General features: G+C 36.9%; 1 protein-coding gene across 1 annotated transcript in view; it reads right to left on the bottom strand.

Annotated features, from left to right (window-relative positions):
* PREX2 (phosphatidylinositol-3,4,5-trisphosphate dependent Rac exchange factor 2) overlaps positions 1-12,145 on the bottom strand; it is a 267,626-nt gene that overhangs the window by 111,921 nt on the left and 143,560 nt on the right. Inside the window, exons 20-23 of the mRNA XM_063079604.1 lie at positions 11,989-12,125; positions 9,463-9,580; positions 6,476-6,660; positions 4,281-4,442 (exon numbers count right to left, since the gene is read on the bottom strand). Coding sequence (XP_062935674.1) covers positions 4,281-4,442; positions 6,476-6,660; positions 9,463-9,580; positions 11,989-12,125 — 602 coding nt within the window. The remainder of the gene's footprint in view (positions 1-4,280; positions 4,443-6,475; positions 6,661-9,462; positions 9,581-11,988; positions 12,126-12,145) is intronic.

Genomic DNA, 12,145 nt, shown 5'->3' with positions numbered 1-12,145 from the left:
AATTCTTAATACCCCAAGAAAGAATCAGGATACTAAGAGTCAGTACACACGGCTGTTTTAAGACTCAAAAAACAATAATGTACATAAAAGAGCTTTCTGTAATTTAGTGATATTATTTTTATCATCTAAAACCACTGCCCATTAGCCCGTCCATCTCTGCCTTAAAGCTTCCAGGATCCCAGTTACTTATGAGTAAATGGAACAACCTTCTCATTCACCAGACTGATTTTTTTGAGAATCTCCAACATTTGGGGGAAAACCCTGTACTAATGCTTTCAAACCCCCACAACATACACTCCTGTTTATTGTAAACCATATTTTTGTTAGAGACCAAGGAATTACAGTTTCTTTATGTACCATAACCAAGTCTTCCTGAAGCTGTGTGTGTTCTGCCTCCTACGCACAGCCGGCATTGATCCTTTTCTCTCCACCTCCAAATACTTCTACACCAGTCTAAGTCCCATCAACTTGCACCTCCACAGGTAGAAAAGACTGCTTACCAACCTCACCACTTTCACTCCTCTCCTACCAGTACTTTCTCTATACTGCTGTCAAAGTGATTTTCTTACAAACAAATGTGATTATTATCCTACTCCAATATATCACTGGAAAAACCTCGTTTTGTCAGTTTTCCTTTTTAATGGCATCCAACTCAAATCCTCCTTTCTAGTTTGGGCAGTATGCCAATTCTTCACTAATAAGATCAGTTTCATTTCTACAACTTTGCCTTTACTTATGCTATCTCTCTTTACTTGAATGCCATCTCTCCTCCCCTTCACTACGACAGATCTTCCCAACTTATACGGGCTACTGCTTGCTGACAATTCAATTCACAATGATTTTTTTCTTTACTGAAATCCTATTGCTCAGTCAGAACCATACTGTTTAGCACATAAGCTGTGCGACACAGTGTCAAACACAGGTAAACGAACAGAAATCAGCTTTAGAATAAAAGGGAGTGAGGTTCAAATTCCATTCCTGTCCCCAGCTGTGTGCCTTTGAGCAAGTTTCTTGACCACTCTGAAGTTCAGTCACTTCATCAGCGAAATGGGTAATGTGAGTCTCATAACACTGTTTTGGGAAGATTATGCAATGTAGGCAAACCATAAACTTTTTCCTGTAATGCCTGATACCTGGTAGCAGACTGCCAAAAACTGCTGTGTGCTACATAACTCTAGAAAGCACCATCATAGAAACCAGGATGTGAGGGACCAGCATGTTCAACCGTTCATGGTAGCACCTCCTAAGAGGTAAAGTAGATATTATTATTATTATTGCTTACTTCCCATGTTTTGACCTTTCCTGCCAGTTAGACTGTAAAGACGAGAGGGCAGGCATCCTCAGGTAACTCTTCCATAAGCCCCTATTGCCCAAATTAAAGGCACACATTAATAAATATTCCCCTATTCTTCCTGCCCGATCCTACAACATATTTGCTTTCAAGAAATTGAGTTTTGAATCTATTCCACTGACTTTCATTAAAGAGAGCATTAAAAATATCTATCACACAAAACAAACTCTTTTTTGTTTTATCTCTTCTTTTGCAGGGTTATGTTTATGGGTACTGTCCCATGACATTTCTTGGTGTTGCCTCTATGAAATCCAGTGAGAAATGTTTCTTTTAAAACTCAACCTAAGAAAAGCTATGCTTCTCTTAAGAAACATGCATATTTCCCAAAGATACTGATAAATATGTAATAAGCTGTGTTTTCCTTTTCATTTAGCTATCAGAAAGCTAAAGGCCAAATACAGCATTCAACTTCAGCAACTAAACAGAATCTTGGGACCTGCTTACCTATGAGCCCTTTCCCTGGTGGTCTATACTATCTATTCTAATATAGCTTTACTGTACAGTAGACACTGATCATTTTCCTCCAGTATCCATTCTCCCTTCTCCCTTTTACTAATAAAATTCCCTGAGTTTTAGTTGGGCACGTGGATGCCCAGCTTGAGACTACATTTCCCAGCCTCCCTTTCACTAAATGACTTACTGCGTGTGAACAGGAGTGATGTGTACAACTTCTATGTCATGCCCTCAAAAGGAAACTCTTGACTCTCTGCTTCTTTTTTCTCCATTCTGAGGAGTTATTACTTAAGCATGGTAGTGGTGTGCCAGCTATGACCTTGCAGAAGAGGACAGTACGAAAATACAGAAGGTAGCTGATCCCTACGTCAGGTTGGACTTTTATGTGAGTGAGAAATAAATCTATCTTGTTTAAGCCTACATTGTCCTGGGCCTTATTAAGGTGGCTGAATCAATTCATTAGCTAATAAACCCTAATTCTAATGTAGTTTACCTTTTTCCATGTATTTTTTTAAAGCTACTTCCACTGTTTTTGTTGTATGAAAGAAGAGAGAAGGAAGAAGGAAGAAAAGCAAAAAAGGAAAGAGAAATAACACAAATGACCAGTTTGACATCTCAAATCTGCCTGAACCCCTATCACATCTTATACACGATCTCTGAAGTAAAATGATTCTTTTTCAAGTGTTCAAAAGGAGAATAGTACTAATTTGCATTTTAGAGCTTTAAAATTTTACTTCAAAGCACTGTCACATCTCACAGAGAAAGCAGAAGGGAAAGAGATTCTCAGGTACTTCCTCTCCAGCAAGGGGCACTCATGGAATCCTTCTCAAATAGACGAACTGAGCTCAGCAATCATGGGAAGAGGATTAACTGACACGACAATTAAGCGGTGGTCTTGAATATCATTTTTCTTCATGTGAATGGACTTTTTAAAAATTACAACAGTAACGCACGCTCAATTTAACAAGCCAAACACTATATGAAGTGCTTTAAAGAAAAAATGAACGATCCCTTTCCCCTTGTCTCACTCAACCTGCGGTAACCAACATTGACGGTCCCTTGGCCATTCACTGGTGCACACCCTACCCTCCTACAAACATGTACAGACATATATGGGTTATTTTCACTTGCCATATCAAGGACATAAAACACATACAGTTAGTTAACTCATACTCATGTACATCAAGATAAATAATATTTCCTAGTGTGGCTGTACCAGATTTTAAGCAACCAGCCTCATTTTGAGGGAGATAATTTAATCGATTAGCCTTCTATTGATATAAGTAGAAAAAATTTAAAACTCTGTTATAAGAAATGTTTCGAAGACCAATTTCCACTAATTCTACCTCCAAAATGTATTCCCAGATCCATCCAATTTTCTGTCTCCTCCATCTTCACTGCAGTCTGAACTACCATTATCACTCAGCTGGACTACACTAGCTCCCCGTTGGTCTCTATTTTGTCCATTCTTGTCCCCTGCAACCCATTCCTACAAAAGCATGATGTTTCATGACCTAAATCAAATGATGTCATCCCCTGTTTAAAACCTTCCATTTGGTTTCCACTGATATAAGAATAAAATCCAAACTCCTTCCAGAGTTCCAAAGTGTACAAAGCTTCCACGGCCCTTCATGACTGGTGTCTATGCCTCTGACCTTATGACTGGCCACCTCCCCTGGCCACCCTGGCCTTCTTTCTGCTTTGGGTTCTCCGTGCTACTCCTTCTGCTTGGATGCTCTCCCTCCAAATGAAATGGAGACTTCTACTCATGGTTCACATACAGCTTTCTCAAAGACGCTTTCTCTAGCCATCCAGTCTAAAGGTACCACCTGGCACTTCCCACCCAGCCTCCCTGTTTTGATTTCCTCATCACTCTTTTCAGTATTTGATTTTCCCCCTTTGTAAGGATTTATGTGTATTTCCTTCTTTGCTATCTCCCCCACGCAAATGTGAGCATCATGAGAGGAGAGATCTTGTCTGTCTCGTTCTTTGCTATATTCCTGGTGCTTGGCACACAGAAGGTGCCCCCAGAATAAATGTCAAATGAATTAACTAATCAATTTAAAACAGCCCATGTTCCATGTGCTTTCTGATTGAGGGCTTTTGTTCCCTTTGTTAGGTGAAAAAAGAAAGAAGAGCCATACCATAAGTTTAAAATTTGACTTTATAATTAGGGGGTTTGCATTTAAAGCCTTGGCTCTATTTTTTACCACCAAACAAAATTAATTCTTTAGACCTCAGTCCCTATATTTTGAAAATGTGGAATAATAATGTAGCTGACAGGCTTGCAAAAATCAAATGAGATAATGAATATAAAGGCATTAGAACACTCTAAAATATTGTATAAATGTTATTATTTCAATAAGCTGGTACATTCAAATACATAAAGAAAATATAGAGATTTAAATTTGATTAAATTTGACATTTAAATAATAATTTCAAAAATAACTACATGTAAACTCTATTGAACCTTTACCTTTTTATAACTGGATATTCTCTGACATATGTGCTCAATTCTTTCACTGCAAACAGCACTGAATTTACTCTGAAGATCAGTAGGGATCACTTCATTTAGAGAATTAAGGCTGGCACAGTTTTGTACAAAATGATCATCACTTTTAGCCAGGGCTTCAAGAATCTGTAATGATACACACACACACACACACACACACACACACGCAAAACAAAACAAAACAAAACAAGAAAAAAATCTTCATAAGCAGCCACATAAAATTGTCATAAGTTAACAAGACAGGGTGACATTCTTACTGCTCTTTCTCAGAAGCTGCCCAGGATTTTTATGCTCAGTGAGACACTGTCAGTGAAGTAATTTGTCCTGCCTGTTTGGAATCTCTGCTTTTGCCTTCTGCTGGCTATAAAAGCCTGCCCGTGGAGGCTAGTGGACTTCAAAGACTCCCTGCTGGATAAATCAGTACATTCTGATGTGGGGATACATCTCCTATATTTTAGTCGGAGTCACTCAGAACATTTTTTTTTTCTCCGTTTGTTATTAGAACAAAAAAACTAAGGAAAACCAATAGCATCCTGGCTTGTTAATGAGAGCCCAGCATGGAGAGTGCATTTAACAAAAGATTGCTGAAGGAATTAATAAATGAAAAGTTACCTTGGTAAAATACAAATTAATGTTATTTGCAGTGCCTGGGCTCTAGCTGATAAAAGCATCAAATAAAAGCATCTGTACACTGTTTTCAATTAGTAAATCTTTTTGACTACCTGAATCAGTCGTAAGGCAGTGTGTGTGTGTGTGTGTGCACGTGCACGCCACAGATCACTACAAATTTCCAATGAATTGAATATTAATGGTGTGGTATACTGATAGGTAGCATTTATGATTGTTCTGAGGTCACAAGGATTGATTATACCCTTAACTGATATTTTTATAATACTCTATTATAAAACATACATAAAATGTATAGATATTATGTTTATTCAAGCTTTCTTACCACCTCCACTTCCCTGTTATGCTAAATGTGGAGTATGAGTTGTTTGTTTAATCACTTTTTTAGAAATTAGAGCTGACTTTATCATTGGCAGTGTATTCTTGGCTAAATTTCTTAAATTTTTTGAGATTCTTTTCTTCGTGTATAAAATGAGAGTGATATTTGCAATATTACTTATACAGTTGTTACATACAGAAAAATCCATGTAATTTTGCAAACTTGAAATAGTTGGAAAATAATTATAATAACCTGGTCCCAAACTCTTACATGGATCCCATTAAAAGTACAATGTAGTTGGGAAGGGGTTGCATTTTGGAAATATGTATTTCATATCATTAGATACATACAGTGGTACAATATCATCAGAATGATGGGATTTTTTAAGTTGACTTTAAGAATATAAAACACAAAACTAAAGTAATTATTATTTTAAAAGTTCATTTGGTCTCTACATTATTTTCTCCCACTAAAAATTTTTAAAATGTGTGTTATAAATTCTAAATCTATCTGAATTATACATATTTGAAATATGAATTAAAATGAAGGTAGGGGAGCTACATCCCATTTTTTAACTTGTAATGTCTGAATTCTCACAGGATGCTAAAAATGCAGGATGGAATCTGATCGAATTCCCCTGTAGGAGGGCCATAAAAAGCAAGCAGAGTCACCTCTTCATCACAAGTTTTATCCATCTGGATGAAGACTCCCTTCTTCCCTCCCCATCTTCCAAGGGCCTTATAGTGATGTCCTTCCCAAATGAGAATTATATAAATTTCTGAGGATCTATTCATAAACTGATCTCTAAGCTTTCTGAAATTTTATGAAATAAACACGATACTTGCAGAATTTGAAATTTCTTATAATGTATTTCATGACTTCAAATACTCTTCAGAGGATTACATATGCTAAAAAAAAAAAAAAAATTAAAAAGGTACCAGCAGCAAACTAAATAAATTCAGTGACGCCTTTGCTATTTCAGCTAACACTTGCCTGGGCAAGAGTTCCATCTCACTCAACACTGTGCTCCAAAGGATCAATAAAAGAAGACTGTACACATACCGAATAACAGGGGAAAAGTAAAAATCAAAAAAAGTTGTATAAGTTGATAGCTGCAACATGTACAGCTATTTACATTTTAAAAGTGAGGGTGGGGGAGGGTTTCAGTGCTTCATGTAGAACAAAGAACTTTGTTTCCCAGGGTCACTCATACCTTGGCAGTCAGGCTGAAGAAGCCTTTGGGCTCGATCATCTTCTCCACCACATTGCACTTTATCCCGGCTGTGCTGTCATACTCGTACACCACACCGTACTCCAGGTGGACATTATCCACCGTCAGGCTCACATGCTCCTTTTTCCCATCAATGATGGCCATGGTGTTGAACTTGTCAATTACCTCTGGAACAAAGACAATTTGAGTTCAGCAAATTGATGAAGGGCTAGTCTCCTCAAATAATTTTGGGTATCTTTGAACAGTTTTTAAAGAGGTCTTTAAAAGATGGTTAAATCTGGTGTGCCAAAGGAAGCATCTATTCTTGTTAACATTTTAAAAAATAAGAACATTTTGAAAAAAGCATATACTTGAGTGATCCAAATCTCACCATCTAACATGACTAGTCTTATCTTTGTACATCCACTTTTATCTGTGAACCATATGTCTACCTATTTATACCAGCATAAACATTATACATGCAATTTTGCATTTTTTCATTAAAAGCATGCATAACTTAAAGTTAGGATTTCTAAAACTGCCTCAAACATTGGATGAGTATTTTCTCAAAGCAGGAAAAAAAAATACATAAAGAAGGCCATATTGAAGAAGCAGAAAAGATATGCTGGAATCATTTCTTCAGCAGAGAGGATGCCTGAAGTTTCCCAAACAGCATCTTTTGGAGAGAGCTCATTGAGAAAATTGTTTTATTGTTCACTATAATAAAATTTCCATCTGGAATGTCAGCCTATTGTTTTTTAGACTGCAATCAGTCAACTGGAAAAAAAATAAAACACCTAAAATCTCAAGTAAGAAACTGCTGGGAAACCTAACAGTAAATATTAATTAAGCAAAAATAGAATATTAGTTTACTTAAAACAACAAAGCCCTAGGATAAACAGTAAATATTAGGTAGGCAAAGTAGAATATTGATTTACCATAAATTAATTAAGTCCTGGAAAAACTACAAATCAATTTCCAGAGCATCATATCAACCAATCTGTCTGTCAATGTGGCGCCAATGCTGATTTATTCCAAATGAGGAATAAAAGCTTCACAATAAGGTCTTGAGATTTGTCCTAGTTTGAATAAATAACATTATGTCTTATCATAACAACCTTACTGTTCCAATGAGGTTGAGATATTTCTGATGGTGCATGCAGCCTTCCAGGAGTGGAGGAAAAACAGCTTTTCCTAAGTACCCCCCATATGATCAGTGTGTAGAGATCTTATTTGGTCTTACTTGGTCTTTGGCCCCAGTTCTTGACAAAGAGTTAGAATACAAGAGCATATCTGCTATTCGTAACAAGCCCCTTTCAGAGTTTATGCTAATGAGGGGACTCTTAGAGAGCCTACCTATTCACGATGAGGCTAGTTGTCAGAGGAACCAACCATGTGATTAAGGGGTAGGAACTCTCAGCCTCAACCCCAAACCTCTGGCGACGAGATTGGAATCAGTTACCAATGGCCGGTGTTAATCAACCACGTCTACGGAATGGAACCTCCATAAAAACCCCTAAATGACACGATTAAGAGAGCATTCAAGCTGACAAATAAGTCCACATGTCAGGAAGGTGGCACACCACCAAGGCCATGGAGACAGAGCTCCTGTGCTCAGGACTCTTCCGGAGCTCACCCTATGCACCACCTCTTCATCTGGCTGTTTATTTTATACCCTTAATAATAAACAAAAGATAGTAAGTGAAGTGTCTTCCATTCTAGCAAATTATTGAACATGAGGAGGGGGTGTGGGAATTCCCTGAATCTATAGCCAGTTGGTCAGAAATACAGGTGAAAACTTGGGACTTGGGACAGGCATCTGAAATGGGGACAGTAGAGTGGGACTGAGCCCTTAACTTGAGGAGTCTGTGCTAACTCCCAGTAGTTAATGTTAGAATTGAATAGAATTGTAGGACACCCAGCTGGCATCCAGACAGTTGAAGAATTGGTTGGGGGCGGGGGAGGGGGGGACCCACACATGGTTGTCAGAAGCGTTGTGAGTAAAAACAGCTCAGAATAGGGAATTATCCAGCTGTGCTGGTTTGGAAGAAGCTAATAGTATAACAAAAATGTCCAGAGACATCCACCAACAATATGAGGGAAAACACCAGGAAAATATAAGAGAGGATTCACAGACTTCTATGAAAAAGGTTTGAAACAATAACTCAAGGTATTTGTCAATGCAGATGTACATGTAATCGCCTCAGGTGCCCTTGGCAAAGAAGCCAGTGAATACACCAATCAATTTACTGGTTTGCTCCACTAACAGAAATGATGAGTCCTTATCAAAAGATCTCTCTTCTCCTCTTCTCTCTCTCTTTCTCTTTCTCATGTTCACGTTATTAATTTGCCTATTTTACTGTCAACATTAGAACACAGTAAAAGTTACTTGAATTGAGAAAGTATTTTTAAAAGAACTATGGACATTCTAGACCAGGGCTCCTCAAATTTTAATATGCATACAAATCAGATCTTGTTAAAATGGGATTCTGATGCAATAGGTCTGGGATGGGGTTGAGATTCTGCATTTTTACCTGGTTCCCAGGTGACACTGACACTGCTGGCCTGTGAGCCACCCTGGAGTAGCAAGGTCTAACAACACTTAAACTTCAAATAAGGAAACACGTCATAACTGGTGTTTGAATACTCACTCTACCACCTAACTAGTTTGGGCAAGTCCTTTCACCTATGTAGACTACAATTTCTTCTTCCCGAAAAACAGGATGATGGTATCATAACTACCCTATGAGATTTCCTTTTTTGATGACTAAATGAGACAACCCATGTAAAACACTTAAGGTGCCTAACGAATAGGATATAATACATGTTAGCTGCTAGCTATTATTACTTATGCATTTGACATGACATCTATTTGGTTGATAATGACTTTAAAAAGTGGCTTAAATGTGTAAATCCTTCAACATTTGGGAGTAGGCACAGGCACAGTGAAAAAGAACACCACAAGCAAACAAGACAAAGGTGAAACCTACCTTCTACTTTGCAGTCAAAAGAATCCCCTGCTTCATCTCCAGGGGGTTTGGAGTTAGATTTTTGAAGATCCTCTTGAGCGCTCTCAACGCTATTATAAACCCATTGTATGGAATCTTGCTGGAAATGAGGAAGAAAAGAAACCCCAGAGGTATTATTAGTGCTTCTAAAATGCACGTGCATTTCATAAACCTGCTTCAGAGGGAGAATTGACTATCTTATTTGTTCCTCTAGTTTATTTAAAAACAATAAAATTTGAAAGAGAGAGAAAATCAACATCAGAAACTAATAAAAAGTCAATAACAATTATATTGTTTAACTGACTCTTAAGCTTTATCCTTTTTAAGTTTTATCTTCCAAAGATATGTTTTATGTAAATTTTATCTTCCAAAGATATATGCTTTTAAATAGGACATATTTCCCCAATGTATTACTTCAATGCCTCAAGTATATCTTTAAGTAAATTACAAATTACATTTTAAAATAAATAAGTGTTAGATGGACAAGTTTTCTGATGAATCAATTATCTATAATTTTACAAACCATTTAAACACTCTCCAAATGGTCACATATGTTTTAATACATTCAATGATTTTTTGAATCAAACAAATATGAAAATTGGAAGAACATCTTTTGTCTCATGGGGTTCCCAAGTCATTTAAGTATCTTTTAATCCTTCCATGTCATAAATAATCCTATATTTTAATTGAAACAGCAGTTCTGGTCTTACTTAGAGAAAAGAGGCAGGTAAAACGGCTACCAAATAGATGTGTCAAGGGGTGCATCACTTTAAGTCTTATACTTTTCCTAGATAAAATGATATACTGAATTGAACTGGATTATTGAAGTATGATATAATATGTATTATCTATTTATCTCTTCTAGTAGCTTCACAATTGTGTTAATTATTATATTGCTACACATCATTAAATGCTAGTTAATATTTGATCATTCAAACACATCTTGGTAACCCATTGTACCTGCCAATGAACCACACCCCCCAGAATCCACACCTTCCTGTAGTTCCTTCTTAACAAACCCCGGGCTTGACAGGTGACTTGATTTGTCCAGAGGGAAACTAACAAGCACAATCTAAGTAAAGGGTTTATCCCTCATAATATTCCCTTTTGAAACCTGGACATCATGCAGAAGGGAAAATCCTGCTAAAGACTGGAAAGAGTGGCCATTCGGATGGGCTCTGGAAGGTGACCCACCACAGGGCCACAAGGAGGAGAGCTGAGATGTCCAGTCAGGTACCACACAGCCTTCCAGGAACCACCACCCAGTCCACCACAGAATCAGGAGAAATAATCACTATTGTTTAAAGCCACTGAGTTTTGGAGTGGTCTGTTTTGTAGCAACAGATACCTAAGAGAGCACATTATTCAGTAAATTTCTCTACTTATTGCTTTTTAAAATCATTTCTCTGATCAACATCTCTCCAAGAAGGCAGGCAGGGAAAATAAAAAGGAATGGAACGCAAACCTATTTGGCTGCTTATAAAAATTCTCATAGGAGGGAAAAGGTTTGATAATTTCAGATGTCTTTCTAAAAATTCATTCAATAACACAGTTCAACAAATATTTATTAAGCTACTGTCAACTAGAATCTATGTATAAATTCTAATTTGCTATGCTAGTTTTGACCTTATTAGCAAGCAAAATTGATCAGCTATTTTCATGTAGGTTCGGTGTTCTACAGGACATCAGCCCTGGCCTATGAGAAAATAGCCATTAATCTTCCTGGTCTGGACACAAAGTCATAATCTCAAATCCAGAAAAGACTACGTCACTATTCATGACAGAAAAAAATACAAGGCTTCTCCTTTTAAAGCTCTTTCCGCATCTAGTTTATTAAACTGAGTGAATTTTCTCTTACAGTCCAATACTCACTTTTTCTTCATAAGATAATAAGCTTTGCTTATGAATTAGGATTCTAATTTTATTTTTCTGTGGCACGTGTGGGTCAAAAAATAATGCTTAAAATTTTTTAAAATGCCAAGCAAACTATGGTGTTTTCTTTTAAGAGCTAAATCCAGTTACCTAAATAAATATATCCAAAAATCTATCACAGACCTTATAAAATTCACAATTTTTACTTTTTCACAGAAGTCTTGAAATAAACAGTCTAAGTATTTATAATTCATATATACAGACACAGACACTCCATGAACATCATATATTCTAAAGCAATCATAAGGGTCAAGAAAACAGTTCAAACCTCTGAACTGCAATTTGATAAACTCATATCACAATGAAAATGAAAATACCCCAGAACACTTTTTAAACATACCCAAGCGCACTTTTTAAACAGGTGATAACACCACAACAATAAAATGTAATTATTTAAAGACAATCTACTATAATTAATTATGTAGATAAAATAATCATTATGGGATTTATAATGCTGTATTCAAACTCCAACTTAGAACTGGAAACCACAAACATCTCTGGCACCACCCTATGTTGTCCCCTTGGTCTTCTATTCATTTATTCCACCAGGTGCAGATAAGCTGAAGAGCAGTTTACCTTCGTCGGTCGCCTGTATTTCCTGCAGGCGGTAACGTGTGCAATGACACTGGCATGTGTCTCTTTGCTGACATTGATTCCATTTACTTTGATAATACACTGTCCAGGATGAAGGCCAGCTGCTGCAGCCACAGTTCCTTTAAATATAAATAGGAAA

The sequence above is a fragment of the Cynocephalus volans genome, chromosome 15, assembly GCF_027409185.1.
Source record: "Cynocephalus volans isolate mCynVol1 chromosome 15, mCynVol1.pri, whole genome shotgun sequence".
NCBI classification, from domain to species: domain Eukaryota; kingdom Metazoa; phylum Chordata; class Mammalia; order Dermoptera; family Cynocephalidae; genus Cynocephalus; species Cynocephalus volans.
Note: the sequence above shows the minus strand (reverse complement) of the source record. Positions and strands in the feature narration are given on the sequence as shown.